General features: G+C 40.5%; 2 protein-coding genes across 4 annotated transcripts; one reads left to right on the top strand and one right to left on the bottom strand.

Moving 5' to 3' along the window:
- Positions 1–16: 16 nt before the first annotated feature.
- On the top strand, positions 17–9,603 carry bard1 (BRCA1 associated RING domain 1). The gene is made up of 12 exons (XM_088383737.1): positions 17–138; positions 215–308; positions 442–498; positions 926–1,074; positions 1,384–2,354; positions 2,880–2,960; positions 3,174–3,346; positions 4,317–4,443; positions 4,530–4,662; positions 5,578–5,670; positions 7,548–7,645; positions 7,811–9,603. The coding sequence occupies exons 1-12, from the start codon at positions 21–23 to the stop codon at positions 8,153–8,155; spliced, it is 2,439 nt and encodes an 812-aa protein (XP_088239863.1). The 5' UTR covers positions 17–20; the 3' UTR covers positions 8,156–9,603.
- Positions 9,292–21,255, bottom strand: vwc2l (von Willebrand factor C domain containing 2 like). Of its 3 annotated transcripts, XM_088383742.1 has the most exons (5): positions 20,892–21,255; positions 20,742–20,790; positions 19,902–20,417; positions 15,420–15,549; positions 9,292–12,369 (listed from the first exon to the last, which is right to left on the bottom strand). In XM_088383742.1, exons 3-5 carry the CDS (start codon positions 20,289–20,291, stop codon positions 12,221–12,223), a joined length of 669 nt encoding a protein of 222 aa, XP_088239868.1. In that variant the 5' UTR covers positions 20,292–20,417; positions 20,742–20,790; positions 20,892–21,255; the 3' UTR covers positions 9,292–12,220. The 3 variants fall into 3 exon arrangements, with proteins under 3 accessions (XP_088239868.1, XP_088239871.1, XP_088239869.1); XM_088383745.1 differs by lacking the exon at positions 20,742–20,790 and having other exon boundaries at positions 20,973–21,255; XM_088383743.1 differs by lacking the exon at positions 20,742–20,790.
- Positions 21,256–23,383: the final 2,128 nt, after the last annotated feature.

Raw genomic sequence — 23,383 nt, forward strand, 5'->3', positions numbered from 1 at the left:
TTTCGACAGAACGTATGTGCATGATTAGTGAACCGCGAATACGCGGGGGATCACTTTTGGGAGGGCACCGGAAGGACGTCGTCGCTGTAGGTAACAGTGATGTCCCTCAAACAGGCGGGAGATGCGAGAAACCAGGAAGTAAGTCGCTTTTTCTTTGTCAACATCAGGAGTTCTTTTCCAAAATCTGAACAGAGTGAGAATTCGATTTTTACAGCAATGGATGCAATTGCTGTGGCACAAACAAACGAATGGAAGAACACCAAAGAAGCGATCGCCAACTTTCGACATCTGCTACTTTGTTCAAAATGGTAAGTTCATTTTGACAAACTGATCTTGCAAGTCCTTCACGTAACGACGTTATATCACTAGAATTTGTGACGCTTCCATTTATTTAGGAGTCTTGTGCATTGAATACAATTTTTGTTTTCCTTTTAATGCAAGTTCCCAGTTGCTGAAGGATCCTGTTTGTCTTGGGACATGTGAGCATATGCTGTGCAGGTAAAATAACATGTCCATTACTTTATACCCTGCAGAAATGCACACGTATGTAAATAAGACTCGACTGTACTTTGCAATCATGTCTGCATGTTGATTTACTGTCAGTGTCACATTCTAACTGCACGAAATTGAAGGCACATACGCCAAAGTGGAAGCACATCAATTTAAATTGGCTGCAAGATGAGATGGGATGGGCGTTGTGCAAAACACAATGGAGAGGGTGCAAGACGCCATAACACGCGCATAAAGTATTAGTGTTGTGACATTCACTCAAACACTGTAGATACCTTCAAAAATGCTTGGAGTTGCGTAAATACACAGCTTTTTTTTTTATATTCCAACCAAGTGTTTGTATTCATTGAGTTTGTTTTTAAAATTTGTTATAAAGTGGGATCTCAATGACGTTTGGGGTATTTTCATTTCCTAGGTCGTGTGCAGGCCCAAAGGCAGGTGATGGCTGTGTGGTTTGTCACAGCCCTTCCTGGGTGAAAGACATCAAAATCAACAGGCAGCTCAATAGTATCATACCGCTCTTCTGTGACTTGGAGTCCATGTTGTACCCCGATGGACAAGCAGGTAAAATTGTGCTCAGCTGTGAAACACGTTTCCGCTTTATTTATTGCCTTCCGCTCTTTTGTCATGGTGGTAGAGTCGAACATTTACATGATGACATTGTAGGCGGACAGTTTCTTTACTTTCCTGCAGCGTCTCGCTAATGACTGTTATTATGTACTGCAATTAATCATGTGCACTGGTCTGTGCACAGACCATGTGGCTAGCATACAAACAAGTCAATATTTGCTTCCTTTTCACTCAGAAATAACAAAGCTGTTTTTATGCCAGTTCCACATTCACCTAAGCGTATTGTCGATTCTCATTGCACAGACTCCTCGGAGAGAATGCGTCCACAAAATGAGGGCGCCGTCTTAAAATGCAAGAAGAATTTCAAGATCTGGCTCAGCCCTCGCAGCCGCAAAATGCGTTGCGTGGTGAAAAAAAATCCAGAAGTCATCACACCCGAAAGCAAGTCTGGAGCTCAGCCTGGAGCTTCCGTGGCAGATGTCGGTGACATGACAATTTTCAACTTCACCTCGTCCTCTCAAGATTCTGGCTCCTCTTCGCCAGCAAAGTCCAGCGATAAAAAACAGAACAGGAAGACAAGGACAAATGCGAAAAAGATTGGCGGCAGAAAGAAAACGACACAAAGAGCCTCAAAGAAACAAAGTAGACAGATGGTGAGGAAGAATCTTGATAGTATAAACGAGCAATGGAGGATTATGAAGGAGCAATCAGAGCATTTTGACGTGGAAGGTGAAAGTACGTCTCATAAAAAAGTTTCCTTCATCAGCCCTGATGGCGCAACTTGCATCAATGATCTCCGACCTGTGTCTAGCACACGTACCTCGAGAGACGGACTCACAGAAGGTCGTGTCGATCCACCCAAGAGCTCAACGCTGAACGAATCCGACACCGTTCATGACACACTGCTCGCCTCCGCCTCCATCCTCAAAAGGATCCCTAAAAAACAAACCGACCTTTCGTCTCCACAGCATTCCTCAAAACGCCAAAGACCGGAGGGCGAGGTCGTTGCCCTGGAGACCACACCGAAAAGGCCAACAGCCTCAACGACCAGCTGTCGAAAATCATTGGGTCACTCGTCTCCCGCTGTCGCTAATTCTCCGTCTTTGCCCAAGCGGAGGTGTAAAAAGCTCCCCCGAGAAGATGGCGGGGAGAGTCCCATTCTTCCACTTACGGAAAGTAGAAAATCTCCTTCTTCTCGTGCTTACCCAGGGAGCCCAACAGTCGTGAAGAAGAACCACAAAGGAGAGACCCTGCTGCATTTAGCCGCGATAAAGGTAACCTACATAGATTTTCGTATGAGCTGTTTCAATTATTCATTTGATATAGCCAATTGCTCATTTCATTTTAAACGTCAGTGAAAAGACGGTTGCTGAATTGACTTAAACCATTTCCCTTGCTTGTCATCACTTTTCAGCAGAAGTCAAACGCAATTAGTTTCCTAGCATGACTCTCCTTTGACATTCTCAGAACCAATCGTTGTTGTTTTTTTCTGTGATGATTGAAATGCAATTTTACTGATGAAAGTACTATTCACTTTGCTCTTTCACAGTTGGTTGGAAGCTTTTATGTAATCACCTCAAGGCCGGCAGAATGTCCGACCGACTCTTCCCTCCTGTTTGTTCGAATAGTCATAAAATTTAATTCCTCATGTTGAGTTGACTAGCACTACGGCGCTCATTATGTACGCCACATTGATTGCCCGGCAAGCGCTGGAATACACTTCAGAGTTCCACTTTTTCCTGTTTCGCCAGCAGCTTTACAATGTCGGGATTGTTAAATTCTCGCTGGTTGTCCTGCAGGGGGATGTTGAGGGTGTCAAGGAACTACTGGACCAGGGAGCTGACCCCAACCTGAAGGATAATGCAGGATGGACACCTCTGGTAAGACCAAGAACCTGCACGGACTTAAATACAGAATTCAACCATGGCTTAGATGTGACTTCATTCCCAGTCGTACTCCACCAGCCCACTTACATAATAAAAAAGCAATTCACCACATTTATGTACTCCACCTTCTGAATATATGCCACACAAGCTGTTGGCTTGGATTGAAGATGCCAAAGAGTAAATCTAGCACATGTTTCTTTATTTCAGCACGAGGCATGTAACCTGGGCCATCTGGCAGTTGTGGAGACGCTATTGTCAAGGGGGTCCCTGCTCAACACTCCCGGCTACAAAAACGACTCTCCGCTTCACGATGCCGTGCGAAACGGGCACATAGCCGTTGTCAAATTGCTGCTGCAGTTTGGAGCCTCGCAGAATGTGCTGTAAGTTTCTTTCTGTCAGGTAGCAGTTTCATGCAGCATGCAGTCAGAAGAAGCAATTCAAGACATGTGCCAGTGCAATCTCTAATGGAAGCTTTGGCATGCAGCAGCTTTGGTTTTTGTAAATATGTTACTGCAGACGTGCACTGCGCAGTCATGTGACAGGACCCAATCGGTGTTCTGCATTTGCTTCGTCTTAAAGTCTTACAATACAAACGGCACTTGTAATTTCTAAATCCAAGAGATGGCCTTTCTCCCTCTCGTGCTTTTGTGATGTATTCGGTGCAACAGCTACAATCTCTTTTCCCTGACTTTGACAAGTGCCGCACTTATGGCTTCCTCTCTCTTGTGTTTTGGAGCAATGGCTTGTGAGAGATTGTTCTTGACTGCCTTCCTCATCCTTTTTTTTTTTTTTTTTTTTCCTCTTCAGCTCTCATGTGCAGCTGCATAAATCAGTTTGTGTGTGTGTGCCCAAAGTTTTTTGCAGGAAGTCAGAACCCAAATGAAACATTTTATGGACCAGTGGACCTATTAATTATCCCCCAGGTGTTATCTTTGCTGATGCCTAAATTTTCAGACAACCAACTCGGCTCGTCTCAATGGATTTAAAAAAAAAAAAAAATCCCTGCTCTGTTGTCTTCAGATAAAACCTGACAAGTATTGATAAGACAACTTGATTGAATTCTGAAGCACTCGATGAAAAACTGCAACTGTAGTCAAACTATATTTGTGTCTTCAGTCAAGTGCACACATTTTACCACTGCTCCATCATCCTAAATACAAATCACATCTGCTGATATAAAATATGTCATATTTTTTGTCAAAATACAGGTTTATTCTGCAGGAGTTTTTTGAGCAACCCTGAACCTTGCCTAATTTAGAGTATGACTGGGTGGGACCTATAGATTGTCTCACTCATAGCAAATCGTCTAATTGTGAATGCTTATTACATTTTAAATCATCTTCTTCATAGTAATCTTCATGGCAAGCGGCCAGCAGACTACGCTGCAAATCGAGAAATGCTGGAAGTCTTCCAGGAAGTGTCTGAGGAAGCCCAAAATGCCAGCTCATCTACTAACAGCCTGGCTGCTCTCTCTGTAGTATGTCAAAAAAAAAAAAAAAATCCTGCCGTTGAAATCTGTATCTTGTGCGGAGATTAAATTCTAAACTCCTCATTTTCTCATAGGTGGGTAATTGCGCTAAGCAAGAAGAAATGGTTTTGTTTGTGTCGAGCAAGCTGTCGCAAACAGACCAGCATCAGATTGCAAAGCTGAGCCGGCTTTTGGATGGGAGGATAACGAACTCCGTTACTTCTTCAGGTACGGTCTTTGTCTTGAAGACAAAAAAAAGATTTCACAAACACTCCAGGTCTATTTTGCATGTAAGGTCTGTGGAAACTCATTGCTACATTTTTTAAAAGTGATTACAAATTATACAAGCAGATGCTTGGCTCTTCCAACTGAAGGAGAAAGAAAATGAGGGATTCAATATGGCTTATAAGACTTTTAATTTGGAGAAGCAGGCCAAACACATTACGTTAACATTCAGAATCTGATGTTTGAACCAAACTACCCCCCTTTGGCTTTAAATATTGTTTATGAGCAGCTAATGTACATAAAACGATTGCCTATAAATCTGCTCTCTGTTGATCGTTTTAGTTCTATAGTTTTATTCCGTGTAATATGTTTTCAAACACCGGTTACTTAAAGGTTTGGTGTATTGCAAAGTCAAACGCTATCGCCGTCAGGAGTAAATAAATCTTGTTACCGCTCCTTCCATCATCTCTTCGTATTGTCTGTGCAAAATGCAGAAAGCAATTGATAATGAAATTTGCCCCTATTCAACTTTTGCAGGTTTTTTAGTATGTCGCTCAAAACAAGTCGGCGATTGCAGCCAAGGATTTTGACTCAAATTAGAAGGCAACAAATCAATGGCAACTGCAGTGTGCAATGAGTTTTACCATCCAGGTGTAATTGCTTGGGCTTCACTATCATCTTCACTGATGTGACTAGTTCGAGCAATGAGTTTGAGTTAAAATTTGGACTGCCCTCTAATCACAATTTCTGATTGCCTTCAGGCAGTCTTGTTAATTATCAGCGAGAGGTGTATTTGGAAGCCAAAACAATTATGAAAGATGCAAGTTTGCGACAGTGTCTCAATGGAGAAACAGATCCAGCCTAATGACAACATTGGGGCTGCTAACACAGTGTTTTATGCGTGTTGCCGTCTCCCAGTGAGTCATCTTGTGGTGCCAGAAGGACCCATGCCGAGCACTTACTCCACTCTCCTCGGACTTCTTGCAGGCTGCTGGATTGTCAAATACAGCTGTAAGTTAAGTATCATCATGGTGATAAGCACCCTGTTGCTATTTTGATAGTCATGTCGCATTCATTTTGTGAATTTGAATCCAATGCATTTTCAAAGATGTGATATTTTTTCTGCTAACAAGAAAAAGTGAAGAGTTTCCATGAATTCAAGGTTTAAAAAAGATTGCACAGCCTTAATGTCATCAATCACACAGACAATGAAAGTGAGCAGATTCCAAAAACGCTTACAAAGCTACAAGCAGGGGCATTATCTGTGTTTGTTCTCATCTTGAAATATCAACTTGTCTGACTGTTACATTAGGCACGAGTCTGACTGTGACACATTCTCTTAAAACACAGTGTTTCAGTGTTACCGGCAAAATGTTCTTTCTGCTACCTTTTTGGAGGTTACATTTACAAATTTGGCCAACAACTCTGACATCATTATATTCCAAGTAAGAAACAAAAAAGCAACAGGCTGACTCTTGCTCTTAAAAGACATTTCTTGACTGTGTCTGTCGCGTAGCCAACCCACTTCTTATTATTCTTCACAAGTGAGTCATTTGGTGCTGCAATTCCTATCTTAATGTGTCACTTTATAGGGTGGGATGTGTCAGAAAAAAAAAAAAAAAAAGCCTCTATTTCATTCCCACCGGCCGAGTCCCCGACACAGCTTGTCTCCCACATGACAGTCTCAGTGACATGCTATCTGTTTTTGTCCGTATACGTGCGTCCTTGCTCACATATGGCAGCGGAGCTGTCAGCGCCACCTGTCTTTGTATGCTACCGCTGTCAACCAGGCCAAGGTCTGCCGTGCCACTTTGAGTCCATTGGAACACCTCAAAATGTATTTCAGTCCCAATGTTCAGTAAATGAATGCTCTCAAGTAGTAATAGTTTTGGCAGACAGATCTTTGCCAGTATAAAACTATGCGTCCAAGTACAAAAAACAAAATATTTCTTCTCATCAGCTCAAATCCTAGGTAAGGTTTATGATCTAAACTTAATGGCCACATATCCGATATCCAATCGTATCGGTATATATATGGAATATGCTTTGCATAATTTTTTTTTTTTTACAATTTTTATCTTGCTTGTATTAGGTGTGTCACAAAAAACAATTCCAATCTGAAAATTAGCTTTGATTTAATCATACCAAACTGTTACATTTTAAAATATACCATCCTAGAACAACCACAATTACAAAGAAATAATCAATTGTTAAATGTGACCCAATTCTGCATTCAGTCTTGATAAGAGTAATTATCTAAAATGCTAATTACCCCGGTGCACTTAGCGCCATTTTCTATCTGTGGCAATTAACCACAGTGTGTGTCTGCTGGAGTCTGTTAAACTTGTGCTTAATTAAAGTGTGAAGCATTGGCTGATTCTAAATATGCACAATATGCAAATAAGTAGGAAGACTATCTGATGTCATGTGCATTGGAAATTAACTCAGAGAGGCTCACCATGGTTATGAAATGTTCTCGCGTTTTCTCATCCAAAAGTAGTTCTACTCACTAGCCTTAAGATGCGACTCCTGGGAACGTGGTTTTAGATATGTAACAGGCTTTTGAGGTTTGTGTAAATACTGCCGGGATGACACAAAATAACCGTTAGGTTCCATGATCAAAACAAATGTGTGTCTGATACTTTTATATAAATGGTTACTTGAAAAAACACAAAGCTAGCTTTCACAATGCTGTAATTTAACTCTCTGAAGACAGACAAAACAAGAGCCGCGTCATCAACTTAATCACGCTGCTGGCATTATTTTTTATCAAGCAAGCACTGTTTGCCAGTACTTGAAGACTTCCAACTCATTAAACAACATTAGCTTTGTCGTCCCGCTCTTTCAAGTCAATATAATTAGTGGTGGCTTTGATTTCTCGATGCCAGGGGTGGAGGCATGTCTGCAGGCAGGCAAGCGGATGCCAGAAAACGAGCACGAAGCGGGCGAAGGCCCCCAACGCAGTCGCATCAACCGATGCAGCTTGGTAAAGAAGACACAGACACGCTTTGCATAACTATTGATGACCTTAATTGGTTTGAGACCAAACAAGACTGTAATCAATTCGTTCCTAGATTATCATACACATAAGAAAGGCAAAATCTGAAACAACTACAGGAATTTATTTTCTCTCATGATGTGCCCCTTGTAGCTCCCACCGCTGTTCGACGGCTGTTTCTTCTTTCTCTTGGGTTCCTTTAAATCGCACAAAAAAGACGAGCTAGCCAAGCTACTCCGTGACGGAGGAGGTCAACTCCTGAGTCGGCGGCCCAAGCCCGACAGTGATGTGACTCAAACCCTCAGTGCTGCTGCCTACCACGCTTTGCCGGGATCGGACCAAGCCCTCTGCACCCAGTACATCATCTTTGACCGGCAGGGTCCTCACAGACCCTCACTGATTCGGAAGGGCAAAGTGTGGTCTGCTCCTTCCACCTGGGTCATTGACTGTATCACATCTTTCCGACTTCTCCCTGTACCAAACTTTAAATTAGCGTGAGTATTCTTAACGTCAGCTTTTGTAATTGCTCCTTATCATGTTAATCATTCAACAGTCTCAATCTGATCTTTTCCCCACTCTATTCCCGCTTGAAGATTTACAATGACAAAGATAATTTGAACAAATTTTCTCGTCCTGAAATTTCAGAAATGTCCATCAAACTTTGTACCGTGGGAAAATGAAGCTTCAAATTTGCTTCATGAACCAGTTGTATTTTTTGTAACTCCTCCAGATGCCACTCTGCTTAACATTTGGCAGAGTAAAAAAAAAAAACTTCTTAGCAGCAAAGTGGTGTTGAAAACCGTAATAACCTGGAAAAATAGTTTTGTAGATTAGGTTTGAAGAATTATTGGGGGATTTAGTTCATGGAAATTGTAGATAATCATCTCAATCTATTTTTGCTCGATGGATATTATATTCTGTTGCAAAAGGTTGAAGCTTGTGGCTGCTAAAAATTCACTTATCACTTGGCTTCCTAAAACCTCTGGTTTATTTTGTTGACCACACTCTACACAAAATGCTCCTCTTGCTGTTCTGCAAATTAAACATAAGAAGCAAGCGGCTCAGAACAAATCCTTCTAATTTCCAAGGAAAAGATAATGAAAAATCTTTTTGAAAATGCAAGTGCAAAGTCCCTGACAGAATTGATTGAAAGTGGTTTGTTACCCTAAATTGGATGTTATAAAAATGCAGATAAACTGCTGCCGCACTGGCATGAGGAGAATAAATAAGCATTTTGTTAGGGTGGTGTGTATTGTGAATATAATATGTGTAAATTGTATTCAAGAGCGACCGGCCCGCTGTTAGTATGCACCTAACTGCTATTGATTACTTTTGTGGTGCTAAAATTTCATCCCTTGTCTGTTCTAAGCTGCAGTAGGCCATTAAATGGTAAGAGGCAAGGAAGCGCTTCTAATGAAACCACATTTTATGTCCTTGAACTAAAAAAAAGCCACTTTTTTTTCCTCACTTACTCTTTTCAAGCAATCTATGGAAAGAAACCTGGTGATTGTGATGATCTATTAAGCATGTTGAGCCCCAGTTTTGCTTTAAATCATTTGGTTTGATTTCACATTTACAAAGTTTTTCTGAAAATGTTGCACAGAGCAATAAAAAAAAAAAAGACCAAATATCCCTTTTTGCAGAATAACACTTCATTTCATGTCTATTTAACAAAATAGTTTTGCATCATGATAATACACTTTTCACACAGATACAGTATATTGGAAGTTATTTACATCGAAACAACATGTGGAGCACTGAGGGTTGTTTTGTAATTTATGTTTTCAGTCTAAATTCAATTTGTACTGTCTACAAAACAACCTGTAATGCTCAGCATAAATGAAAACAACTGATTGTATGCAAACAGTGTTTGTCTTTCTGGTCCAGGCACATTTTATCGACATATATCCCGACAAAAGTAATACAAATAAAACAATCTTTGATTATATTGTCTTTCCAACTTGTGATGAATACATTTACTGCTGAGTAGTCAATGATGAGGAATCCACTGCTTGAATTGGATGCAGTACATGGCTGCAACCAGCAGAGGAGCTGTCGATTCACTTGCAACTAGTTGGTGACCCGGCGTGAAGCGTTTTAAAAACATTCCGATTGATTAACTGTTTTAAAAATAACAATCGATAAGTCAACAGTCCAACGTGGTTCAAGCTGTATTGACATGGAAAGGCTGTTAGCTATGTCGTGGCTGACGTAGATGATTTCCGTAGATCTTCCGTGGGATCAATATCCACTCAATGCATCATTTGGGATGGCCTTGTAATTAACCGGTGGAGCGCTCCAGGGTCCAGTCCGTCGTTTGCTCCTAGCCATTGGACAGCCTTCAACCAGTCTAGACAACAGTTGTTTATTAATGTCGAAACCTTTTGTGCTCTTGCATGAAGTCAAAGAGCTACCTTTGTTTATCCTTCTTCGAGCTCAAAGTCTTCAGCGGTGAGCGTGATTCCTTACAGCCTTTTCTTTTCATCAAGCACCCACAGACATTTGTGTCTTTTTCTTGCCGCCCGGTAGAGTAATTCCAAATTGTATCAGCATATACACGTAGACTGAATTCTAATAAGGTTGTGAGATGTTTAATGAAGATAAATAACAGTTTATTAGCCCTAAGATGTCTGGGAGTACTATGGTTGTGATTGATAAAGCAAAAGTGTCGACATAGCTCAAGCCGAATAGATGGCTCTGTCTTTTCACATAGAAAGACACTAAATCACCACCTCTTAATAATGGATTTGACCATAGCTCAGTTTTTGTGCCTGAGATTGAACCAATTTTTTTTTCCCCCCAGCATCAACCAACCGCTCATAAGTCATTGGTCTTTATCTGATGTTCACTTCTATTTAATTATAGGTTGCAAGCCGCTGCCATTAGGCAATGCATCCATCAGTACCCAAGAATGGCTGTCAAAGGTTAACAGGAAGAGATCATCTGGATGTAGGTCAGGGGCGGGGCTTAGGTGATGTATGACACAACTAGACAGTAATGTAGTCGATTATTTTTCATGTGATAAATGTTAGCTTGTTGGCCTTATGTGCACTCCTCTGATTTCATGAAATACAATTTTGCGTAATATCCTAGCAACCACTAGCATTGAAATTCACAGCAGTCATTTTGAAACAGCAAATAGAATGATTGATAGAGGCAAAAAAAAATAGAGCGGTTGATCATATGCCAGGCAAGCAATTAAATATATGTAGATCTTCTTCACCCTCCATGAATTCAAAAATAGTCTACTAATTAACAGGACAAACAATGAAGTGTGTTTGTGGTTTGCTAAGTGACATTTTTGCTTTCAGTGCAGCAAAATAACATGGTGCATTTTGACAGTACTGTGAAACTTCAATTTATATAGCAGAACACATCAGTGCTATTGAAATAGAAATAGAATTTAGCAAAAACAGGCATAGATTTTTACTGCAGTTGAAGGAATTGAGTTCTAGTGCTTCCTCAAGATGACAATATGCATGTTAATGCTGCTTAAAAGCATTTGTAGATTGCCTCTTTTGTCTGCTACGTCTGCAGGCTGCTGCAGCAGCACCAAGCACCCAGCTGGAGGATTTAAAACATTGAAAGCGACTTGATTAAAGAAAATGGAAGCGGATCTCTCATGGCACGCTAATGACTTTGTTTGCGAGTGAAAACGTTTGGTTTGTTGTCATATTTGGAGGATAAGATTCTCTTACCAAAAAAACACACATCAGTGAAGGTCAGTTAAAAACAAAATTTGTTTTTCAATGCAATTTGACTAATGTTTAACCTCCCCAATTATTATGAACCGCACTGTTCTAAAAATATAATTGGTTGATGATAGGGCAAACTCAACAAAAGCGACAATTTTCATTGCTAGTTTTTTGTTCCCGCATGAAAAGACATAAAGACAATCACAGTTGCAATCAAATTTCTCATACTGATGGTCTCAGTGTGTCAAAACATTAACGATTTCATTGTTTGTGAAATTTATACAGTTCTTAATTTAACATATTTATAGGTTTACCATTGTAAATTTGGCAACAGCAAAGATTTAAACTTTAATAGTCTTTTTTTTTTTATTGTATGCTGACGCAGCACTAATTAACACAATCTACTTATTAAACAGTGCTGAATGTGAATTAATACCACGCTTGTAAAATACACGTTTAAATGTGGTGTGCATCTCGTAAACAAGCTTTCAGAGTGAATATTTGACACTCTGTGCTTTCTGGTGTTGATTCTCCTGAGAGAGAAAAAAAACCCCAACCCAGCACAGACAAGTGTGCTTCCAGTTCTTTTCCCAGCTGTTTGGTTGTGTCAGACAGCTACAACAAAAACAATCACTATGATGAATTCACGTTGCCCACTGTGATTGACAGCAGCAAGTTAAGCGAGTCAAAATCAGCAAATATGAGAGAAAAGTTGGGGGGGGTTAGACCATCGTCGTCGTCACCATCAACAATCATGTGACGCTTGTCCTATATTGTTTCAGAGTTGTGCTCTGCCTGCCCAGTCAATTCTATAAAATGGTCGGCAGGGCTGCGCCTGGGCTGATCTCGCATCCCCGCCGTAGTCTCTCTACGACGACTGCCCGTTGAGGCATTCCCGCCGCAAGCACTGCGCCGGTTTCCACCAATCGCCAGTGTGGCAACGACAGATGGTGCAGTCATCCACTTTGACTTCGATTCCGGCCGGGATGATCGTCGATCCGGCGAAGCAATTGGGACCTGCCGCATGGGAAGAAGGAGGAAAACATCAAAGGGAGGAATTAACTCGACAAGATGAGGAGATGCAGTTGGGAGAGAGAGTCAGGGCAGACTATTTTCACGGCCGTGCACAGACGGGCTTGTTTTTGCAACACATAAGCTCTTTTGTTAGTCTCCCCTTCTCCCTGGACACGAAGCGCTTTGCATCCTAATGCGCCTCAAGCATGGGCGAGTGCCAGGCGTTGGCTCGGGACTGGCTCAAGTAGAGAAAGGAACAGAAGGGAGAGTTTGAAAATCCGCTCGGGAAGGATGTTCATCACATCGGATGTGTCACGAAAAAAAGGCCTCATGGTTCTCCAGCAACATTCAGAACAATTGTAGTACAGCTGTGCGGCTCATTGACAAAAATACTTGTCTCCTTTTCTTCAGATGATTGGGTACAAACGAACAAGCAGATGCCATGAATCCTTCCCGGATTTAATTGTTTCAGTCCATCATTCAGCCGTTAAAAAGGCATAGCGGTGACTTTGAATTAGTCTTTAAATCAGCCCATAAAATTTTCCACCTTAGGCTTCACAAAAAAAGTATTGACAAATGTCTTAATAGCAAGATGACTCTGATATACCGAGATCGAGTGCGGCGTATTTCAATTTCGAAATTTCCCCAAGGCAACTTTTCGTTGTTGCCCTCCCTACTCGCTTGCCATCTGTCCCGAATGTTTGTAGAAGCAGTACGACCCTTATTATAGTCTTCCTTCCACGTTCACGCGGGACGGCTTTCTCATTGAGATTTATTTTGCTGCCGTAGCTCGACCTGGAGCCCTCGAGGGAGCGTCGAAATGACAAACCTAGCCTTAAATGCCATGGGTTGTCACCGTGTCCTTTCAGGATGGATTATATCTCTCTCCAAGAAGCATCTCTTGGTCTGCTGAGGTGTGTCTTATTAAGTCACACTGTGTAGTCAACATGAAGACAAAAAAAAGGGTGGGTGGAGGCGGATGACAGAAAAGAAAGTGGGAAGGAAAATGTGAAGTGAGGTCCTGTATCATTAGCCTTCAATTTATTTCCTCTGTATGTGCTCCTCTAAGTCTAAAAGTGAAATTGAGTTCATTTTGGTAACGTTACGAGGCGCACACCACTGAGTGCATTTCATGCAATGAATTGAAAACAAACCAGAATTTTCCTCATAATTTAGAATCAAAGAGATTAGTAGAGTAATCAATCATTAGCTAATGAGTTCATTTTCACATCATTTTCTATGGCCCCTGAAGGGAAGCGAGAGACGATTCCACACAAATGCAGATGAGCGCTACAGTTCTACAAAGCAAAAGGGGGAGGGGGAGGGGGGGGGGGGGGCAAAAAAAAGGTACAAACTTCAGCATGAATTTTAATGAGCGACATTGCCAGGGCCTAGAGGGCATTCACCACTTGACAATGAAAGTAATCTGGCTAGAAGTTTTAAATGGCGTTTTGAGGAATCCAATGGTGAGCACAAAATACCTTTGGTAGCGCACGGGAGTGATTATCTCTGCTTCGGGTCAAAGAGAAGCAGTCAAGTAGCGCCGTTTCGGCCTCAGGGTTATTCTCTTTCTGAGGTAATGATGGACTGTATGACCATACTGCAGACAAGGGTCATTTCGTCAGGCTTAATATCGCGGAACTAAGTGAAGAGATGGGATTTCCTTGATTTATGAAGCTAATTCATATTCAGGTTCAGAAAAATATATTTTGTTCTACAGTCCATTAATTTATTATTTTTCTTTGAGTCGCTGAGACATGGAGGTGACCATGAATCAGAAATTGTATTTGGTTTTGTTTGAGGTAAATCTGGTTTAGTTTCATGTTGTTGTTGTTTTTTTGCCTTGTTAGGATTTCCACCTGTTGTCATCATCCTGTTCCTGTTTGTTAACCAATCAGCTCTCTCCAAACCAGTTCTCCTGTCCAGGTGGTCCTTGTTATTTCATGAGCTGGCTCGAATTTAGTTTCCTGCAGCCTCCTTGTACTCTTTGTTTAATCCAGTGGTTCTTAACCTGGGTTTCGGCAAAGGCTCCACTGCGGAGGTCCGAACCCACCTGATTTATCGTGTAAATTCATGATGACACATATCTGAACTGGTCTCGCAAAGGCAACAGCAGAAGTCACACTGATTTGCAGGTATGTAGTTTGTTTTGAATTTATGCATTGCGTTGGTTTTGTATTTTGAAGAATGTAATGTTCATGCCTGGCTCATTTTGTGCACCAGTGAAAAAACATTGATGTCTTGAGTTTGAAAACTAATGTTTTATTTTTCACTAAAGAAGGGTTCGGTGAATGCGCATATGAAACTGGTGGGGTTGGGTACTTCCAAAAAGGTTAATGTTTAATCATTTCCATTTGTTTGTAGCTCCTGTTGAATGTTATCCTTCCATGTCTGTTATTTTTAACTTCTGTCAATGTGCAGCCTTTTCTTATTTCACATGCCTTGTTTTATTTTTATGGAAATGTATTCATTTTATTTTGAGTTCATCTCACCTAGCCTCCCTGCCCTTTGTACCAACCTTAGAAATAAATAGATCAGTGATACAGTAAATAATAATGTTTCTTTACAAAATTATTCAAGTGAAAGTCCAAAGTATGCTGTATCAAAAATAGTACAAGTACTATCCCAACCTCATTTCATATGTTATTCATATATTCGGTTATTTTGTCCTTTTCACTTTGTTGATGATTCTTGCAATTTGTCTTTGTCTTATCCATCTGGCCGACTTCACCTCGTCCATAACCACCGAGCCCCTTTGTGTTAATTTGGTGTATCGGCTGCGTACATTGTGCAACTGGGAGATAAAAGCCTTTCCAAAGAGCTATTACTCCCCTCCAACCATGCCTTTTAATCAATGTGATCATGTATACGCTGCCTAGTGTGTCATTTAGAATTAAAAGTAACTACCACTCATTAGTGTCCAGTGGACCTGTGGTAACATTTCAAATTCATAATAGGCCTACATAAATTACATCCGCTTCCCAAATAAACTTCCCATAATTTCATCTATTTTTAATAACTTGTCAAGAGAGCGTGTGAGTGGATGAGTTTACCGTTTTTACAGATGGGGCAGCATTGCTCCGGTTCATACACAGGGTTGACGCACTCCGGGACGGCGCAGTCAGAAACCACACAGTGTACCTCATTATTCGGTTCGCAACGGCACCATTCACAAGGTGACGGCTGGAAAAAAGGGAAGGAAAAATAGGAATACGGGTTAGATGAGTCACTGAGCTGGGAATGTGTGTGCTTGAATGTGCTCGTTTTCTCCATTTTGGAAAATTGGCTTTGTCTAAATCAAATTGTCCATGCTCTCAAGCTTATTTTTAAATTATATCAGTTGATTAACAGAGACCATGTTATTAAGGAGTGAAATAGTATTTTGAAACCAACATCAGTCACGGCCAGGGGTGACCTTGAATGAAATCGCTGAAAATATCTTCTGTTGCCTTGAAAGTCTTCTCAAAGGTTTCCCAGTTGTGTAATATCAAAATTCCTCACACAGTAAAATCTTTTTTTTTCTTTTATCCTTAATGAAATGTGAGCTCTTTAGCATTCACATCACAAAATTGCAACGCTCAACATTTGAGTTCATCTCAGTATTCAATCCACGTCTACTTTATATTGTGAGTCAATGTTGGGAAAAGAATCTTGAAGGTGACTTGCTGGAGTTTTACTAGTTCTAACAAAAGAAGGAAATCAATTGAACCCTCTGAGCTCTTATTACGTTTGTGTTTCTGTGGCTTTCATTATTTCCAGACTTTTGTAATCACCATGATAATCTGTGACATCCAGCCCTGCAAAATAATCCAAGGACATTGGGACAAAGGAGAATCAATGAATAAATAACCTTCAAACAGGCCTTCCAATTGAAAGAGTACAATTTACAGTCCATACTGTATCTCATGTGCTTCACATTGGTGGAAACCTACTTTTGTCAACCACTACAATGCTTAATTAAATTCTCAAATGCCAGTTAAAAATTTATTGTCCAAAAAAGGAGAAACATTATGCCCAGACGTGTATAGAACTTGGCTCAGAGCAGCTGGTGTAGCCTATCAAATAGAGTGCGACATAAAACGTGGATTTCCCCCCCCCCCTTAGAAGAGGACCCCTATGGGCTTCAGTCTTAAAATGATCAACCAGACTGTAACAAGTCCAGGAGCCGGCGTTGTGTATTATTTATTAAAAATGAACAAACATTTTGCTGTCCTGCTCATAAATTTGTTACATGACATCCCCTCTACTGTATAATCAAATCCTCTGAAAGATGTTGCATACTAGTTTGTTTATATAATCGTTGAACTAACATAAAAGCTAATAGCCATTATGAGAATACCAAACTTTGATTTTGTATGTGAATATACCAAGTCATGCACAGGTGTCAAACTCAAGGCCCGAGGGCCAGACACGGCCCGCCACATCATTTTATGTGGCCCGCGAAGACAAATTGTGCATCAAATTTGTATGTCATTACTAGAATTCCAAATTGTCTTCACTTTTAAAAATATCTTTTTTTTTTTTTTAAATATTTGACCAGTTTTTACTAGTCTGATTTGAAAACGAGTTATTTGTCGGTTTGTTTTGTAGCTTATACTGTATATAATATGAGGTGCTCATACATTTGGGTTGACAGTCATAATGGTCCTCCGAAAGAAACTATGACTACAATGCGGCCTGTAAAAAAAGGAGTTTGACACCCCTGAAGTAGTGTAATCAATAAAGGTTACGTCAAATCTGTCGGTTTGGTTGAAACACAATTTTACTAGTACTGTGTGTCAATCTAGTATTATATCATCGTAACATGAGTTCCTGTAAACAAAAAAATAGCGCAAGCTCAGCAAAGTGGCTTCCCCAAACTTGGTACAATCCTGCTCAACTTTGCTTTATAAGGATTTTAGCACGTGGTTTATTTTACCAACTGTCTACAACCTCCTCAACAGATCTAAAACCAGATAAGAGCCCTATTGACAAAAATGCACTTATGTGAATTTAATATTATTACTCTGCACCCATCTTGTTTACAGAGTCCTAGCTCAGCAGCAGATTATCAATTATGTGTCACTTTGAAGTTGCTAAACAGGGAAGAAAGTGCAGCGCAAACAGATATGCAATACTGGAGCAGGACAATTATTTAAATGAGGCTTAAAGATCCAGTTTACACCCATTTGGATTCTTAGTTGATCGGCTGCCAAACCGGGAAATTACACTATGAATAACAATGGTGACAACAATACACATTTTACAGTGCATCTATATTTGGCACAGCTTTTCTGCCGGACTGCATTTCCCATTACGATACAAAATAGTAGCGGAAACATGGCGGCACTTGTGCTTAAATAGTTTAGTTGGGGAGAAAAGTCTTTCCTCATTAACATTTCATTTCACAATTTAAAGCACTCTAGGATGAATCATTGAGTTTATATTGAGTTAATAAGAATGACTGGAATGGGCCCAATGTGCAATTTGCTGCTATTGAAATTAAGGTCATAGACAAGAGCAAGACCGTCTTGACATGTCTACTTAAGTCACAAGTCATTTTAAGCAGGTATAAAAGTCATAATTGCGTGCACTTCATAAAGTTCCTTAATTAGAACCTTTGTCGACAGCAGTAAACAGGACGGTAAAATCAATCGAAGTAATCCTTTTTATCACTTTTTATGAGATGTATGATCTCGTTTATGTCAGCGTCGAGACGCTGCAGTACGAGTAATTACTGATGTGTGTTTGTGTGTGACGTCTTGAGGCTCTGAACAGCTTTGAAATGGCACTAGAGAGGTTTCCCTAACCGAACGTGAACTTCTTCTCTTATTTGTATTCATAAATGGGAGTTCAGTAAGAGGCAATTGCCCTTTATGTAATGAGGTTGCCTGAAAACGAAAGCCCTTGGGTGTAATCGGTTCTTTCGGTTTATTTTAGAACGTCTGACCAAACTTTTCAATCTTTTTGATGCAGTAAAATTGGAAGATGGACAAATGAGCTGGAACTGTAAGATGTAAATTAGTGTATTTATTTTTTTTGACTGGTTTACAAATTTCTCCACATCTTGGAGTTTGAAGGATTTATTTATCTTTTGTTCCATTTTTTTCAGTTACATGCTATTGCGTGAGTGACTTTGATTTCCCTCTTCTGTTGTTTTCTATCTTTATTTAATGATAGTATTTTTGACTTCTAGGTCATATCAAAATGTCTGCCAATGCAACTGCAATGTTAACAGAAAGATTGAACGTCAATACTCCGATCAATGGCATCCATGCACCCGCGGATGTAACACACCTGTGGTGAATCATAATTCCGGCCAAAATATAGATTTTTGAATGTGGTCTATGTCAGTCTAGGCCAAATAAATGCTTTGTTTGTTTCACTAACACAATAATTCAATTCTCTCTTGTGTTGTGGGAGAGCAATCGCGTTTCAGGGTCAGGCATCGTATTGTTTAAAATTGGACAGAAACATACGGTGCTCTTTGTAATCTAACACTGTACCTGCAGGGCAGGGCTCGCTGCAAGATTTTCACAACAGAAGTCAATCCTGAGCAGACTTGGGATTGATGTCTGTCCTTGAGCTACATCTTGCTTAGATGTTTGACACTTGTTAGACGCTATGCTGTGAAACTTTCCCAAAAGCGTCTTCTTGTAACACGGAGTCAAATTAAAATTTCATGCTGATGAGTGCTACCACATTTGTTTTATTTTAGTAGCTGTAAACAATGTGGCCTGCCAAAAAATGCTCAGTTTTGTCTCATCTGTCTAAATTAAGGACATTCTGGTTTGCCAATATGCATTTTGACAAATTTTAGTCACGTCACTTTCAAGTTAGCTCATTGACCATTTTCCTTATGGTATCCTCAATTTTGTCCATTACAATTTGGTTTGACTGTTTTAGCAATATCTTTGAAGACAGCACAAATTGACCGCCTCTGATTAACTGTTAGTTACAAAACTGTCTCCAAAATCTTTTAATTATAGTGATGAGATTTTTATGCAGAGTTTTAAGGTGGGATGACAAGTCATATCTGAGCCCAGACAGTGATGTCACGATCTTTAACGGGCCACAGGAAAAGAAAATGCCTTTTGCTAGCTATGAATCAGTGTCCATAAATACAAATATTACTCCCATCTGTCTTCTGGCGGTGGTTTAGGTTTAGGGCATGTCTGATGCTGCAGGGGCAATGAAATGACTCCAACAGTAAGCCATATTTACACCCCTGGCTGGCTGGCTGGACCTCCTTCATGCCAAAATAAAACCCACATTTTTCCCTCTACACAAATAAAATATAATTTCCATCACGTCGTAATTCCTAAAACCTCTTAGCGCATGTGGTCAAGAGCATTGCCTGGCTCAATAATAATAATAGTAATAATAATAGTAATAATAATAATAATTAATAATAAATAATATATTTTTAAAATTTAATTTTATTCATTTATATGAATAAATAAACAATAATTGATAAACATTTCATTTTGTTCTACTTGACACAATTCCACCACCTCCAATGCAAGACATGACTGGAAAAATAAGCCACAGCTCACCTTATACTCTTCCAGAATTTTGTACGTTTTGCCCCGGTACTCGCAAAAGTTTTTGACTTCCTTGCATTCGGGGCAGCAACCGTTGTGCTCCACTTTGGTGCACTTAGGATGAAGTTTGGGGCACTCGGGCTGATCGCACACGGGCCCGTCCTCCGTGCACATGCATGGACAATTGGAGTGGCCCGGGTAGAAGCGCTCTCCGAGCTTGTAGACAAAACCGCTGTCGTCCACGCATCCTTTCCCCCGGTAGTCATCAAACACGAGGCTTTCACCAGCCGCCCGCTCCGCTTCGTCTCCGGCGTAATCCTCGGGGTCAGTGACCATAGTGGCGGCGAGGCCGAGGAGGGCCAACAACAGGAGGACGAAGGCGGTCGAGAGGGCGGGAGCCATCCTTCACCGCGGCGTAAAGATCCACATTCAACGGGATTTACAGGGATGACATCCCTAAACCAGCGGTGTCCATTCTGGATCCGCCCGACCCTGTAGTAGCATGACCATCATTGTCACATCCGCCTGCTGCGGGGGAACAAGGACAACCATAAATTTAAATGTCATGCACCTGCAGCCCCCATGTATGCCACTTGCATTTTATTCTTGTATCCACTGAAGGTTATCCTATAGTACTCATTCCATCCCCCATTCCGCTCAACAGGCACGTGGCATCATTTATGCACGCTTAATAATTGAACCAATATCGTGCGCAACACCGTTTGTATAATACTTAAATATTCTTACTTTACTCCCCATGTAGTCTCCTTAGCTTCAAATGATTCTAATGCTTAATTTTTGCACAATATGCACTCTGTTAATGTCATTTAATAGTATTACTATTTAACTCACCGTGTTTTGAATTAACAGTCTCTTTTCTTCACTTCGTCCAAATCCAAACCTGTAGATAATCGGTTTGTCTTTTTGAAAACTTCAAGAAAAATAATATAATTGGATGCTGTTGTTTTTTTTTTTTTTTTTTTTTAACAAGTAAACACAAACCTTTTAACCTGTGTGATTCCGTGTTGACATGACGTCCTCGTTAAAGTAGCTCTGCGTCAAATTCACCCTCAGCCAACTCACCTCAGAGATCAAATCAAGTCCAAACGGTGAACGAGAGCTGATTTTTAATCCCTTGAACATTCATTCAGTATTCCCCGGTGGTGCAAATGAATATTAATGCACAATCTTGTTGCGCATACACGGGTGCATACCCATCCATCCAACAGAAGAGTCCATAAAAATCCCCACAGAGGGTCCAAGTGAAAGAAACACTGCAAGAAAAAGGGTAGTGGAGGTTCGGAGTCGACACAGAGGAGGACGCGCTCTGACTTTCAGCACCCTGGAAAGCTACTGACTGACTGACTGCTGCGCTATGGAGCAGCAGTGTGTACTGAGTGCAGAGCGCCCCCACCCGTTTGCGTCATCATCAGCATCATCTAATTCATGTAAGGGTTAAAATCAAGCTCAGGAAGGCGATCTACACGGTCAGTAATCACAGATACTTATTCCTGCAGGAGCAGCTGGTGAATTCACAAGGTTATCGCTCCATCTGTGAAAATGTGAGTGAGGCTCTCCTGTCTTGCAAATAAGCACATGCAGCCATGCATCTGTTTTGTTTTCAGGCATGCACGTGTGTGCAGGTTGTGGCTTTCACTCATGAGCATTTAACACAAAGGCTTGAAACGTGTACGTGATTGACCTAGTGAGGGGAAGACAGTTAATCATGCAGTGATATTTGACCTATTTTTTTTAATATTGTTTACCGTATAATTTCAACTATAAATGTCTACCACCGACCATGATCCCAAATCTTTTAATATTCATATCATGCAAATGATTACTCAAACGTATGAAAAGTTTGGAACCCTGACTTAAATTTTGCATTTTTATTGCCTGGACTTAACTATGTGCCAGCTCCCCCCCACCCACCCAGAAATATCACAGTTGTTGACCTGGTTCTGAAGTTAAGCAACACTTTAAACCTCTCCATTTCTCTTCTCTCAATGAAGCCAGCAATGGTGCTGGAAGGTAAAAATGTATTATTTACTCAATCTGTCATCGCACACGCGTAAAAGCTGGATCCTAATACGAGGTATGTCTAGCACAGCTGGCCAGCTACTTAAGCACACGATGCTCCATTAAGCTTTCACTCTGGCTCACCCAAAACATGGCAAGGCTGGCTGGGGGGGGGGAATGCGCCAAAGCATTTTTAAAACAGGCCACCTGCATCTTAAACGGTGGCATGGCTGGATGGGACTTTATTTTTTAATGCTTGTATCGAATGCTTGCAAGCAAACAATTCTCCGCCTGCAGAACTTCCAATTCAATCAGCTAATGGAAAGGAAGCTCATCATCCCCCTCGGCATCTTCCAAGACCACCCCCTACCCCTTCCCTTTTTCCTGCAGCAGCACATTCAAGAAAGCAGTTGTCATGGTTTAGCCATTAGGGCTAAAGCATTCACAGCCTCCAAGCAGGATTTGGGTATTCTATTCAGTTAACGCCTATTCAGGCGAACTTCTAAATCGGATATTTAAAAAGCCGAACGAGTTGAGGCAAGTGACACACACTGAGGAGGGCCTCAGGTTTTTCTAAACTTACTATCTGACTGAGACATTCTTAATAATGTGAAAGCTATGTATCGTGTGTTTCCATACAATATGGCTTTTCATTTAGAAAAATATTTCCTTTGAATTTATACCATAGGATAAATTGATACCTTGGTGTCTGATAATCAATTTATTTGTAGTAACATGAATGAATGCGTCCTTGACTGATCGGGTGCTTAGAGATTCTGCTTGGAGATACTGTCAATCTTCTATTTTAATTTTGTGAATAATATGTCACATTTACATAAATAGACAACCCATTAGATAATATATTCAGAGTGGTGTTTGCAATTCTGACTCGGCTTTCAAAACTTGACCGTGGTGCAGGTCATTCAACGTATTCATAGTTCACCTTCCAGTCAATGTGAGTTGCTGTCTGTCTCTTTAATATGTGCATTCTTCTCATTATTTTTTTTAACTTGTGTATGATAACTTTAAAATTTCACATCTTTTTCATCACGTGTGTGTGCAAAGTTTGGTGTGTTTTTCTTTATGTTCAGGTCCCTCGGTAATAATGCTATTTAAATGTAATCTGAATCCCTCGCATATTTTGAATTATTGATAGTATAAATTGCAGAAATTATACAATTATTAGAGATCAGACATTTCTTAAGACTTAAAAGAAATTATGGCTAATGGCAACATATATATCCCGTACGCCCCTATATCACCCTGACAGTTTTATAGTCGTGTTTATCTCCCTGTCACTTGCTCGACTCCGCCTCTTTCACGGAAACTAGTGAGATTCTGATTATAAAACGGTGTCTTGTCTTCTTTTCTTTGTCTGACTTTTGCTAACCTTTTATGTTTGAGCCAATCATTTTGTGGAACACTTTTCTGTGCAGTTCTTTATTCAGTCTGCTTGCAATGAGTTCAGTCATCAC

Source organism: Syngnathus floridae, chromosome 8, assembly GCF_059516105.1.
Source record: "Syngnathus floridae isolate MCC-2025c chromosome 8, RoL_Sflo_1.0, whole genome shotgun sequence".
Taxonomy (NCBI): Eukaryota; Metazoa; Chordata; class Actinopteri; order Syngnathiformes; family Syngnathidae; genus Syngnathus; species Syngnathus floridae.

Excerpts from the sequence above, each read along its gene's own strand:
- vwc2l (XM_088383745.1), bottom strand. The coding sequence starts at position 20,291 with ATGGCTCCCGCCCTCTCGACCGCCTTCGTCCTCCTGTTGTTGGCCCTC. Across the intron at positions 15,550-19,901 it reads AAATTCTGGAAGAGTATAAG|CCGTCACCTTGTGAATGGTG; the intron begins GTGAGCTGTGGC and ends CCTTTTTTCCAG. Across the intron at positions 12,370-15,419 it reads CTGCCCCATCTGTAAAAACG|GTCCCAATTGCTTCGCCGGA; the intron begins GTAAACTCATCC and ends CCCATGCGGCAG.
- bard1 (XM_088383737.1), top strand. The coding sequence starts at position 21 with ATGATTAGTGAACCGCGAATACGCGGGGGATCACTTTTGGGAGGGCAC. Across the intron at positions 1,075-1,383 it reads GTACCCCGATGGACAAGCAG|ACTCCTCGGAGAGAATGCGT; the intron begins GTAAAATTGTGC and ends CTCATTGCACAG. Across the intron at positions 3,347-4,316 it reads GGAGCCTCGCAGAATGTGCT|TAATCTTCATGGCAAGCGGC; the intron begins GTAAGTTTCTTT and ends TCTTCTTCATAG.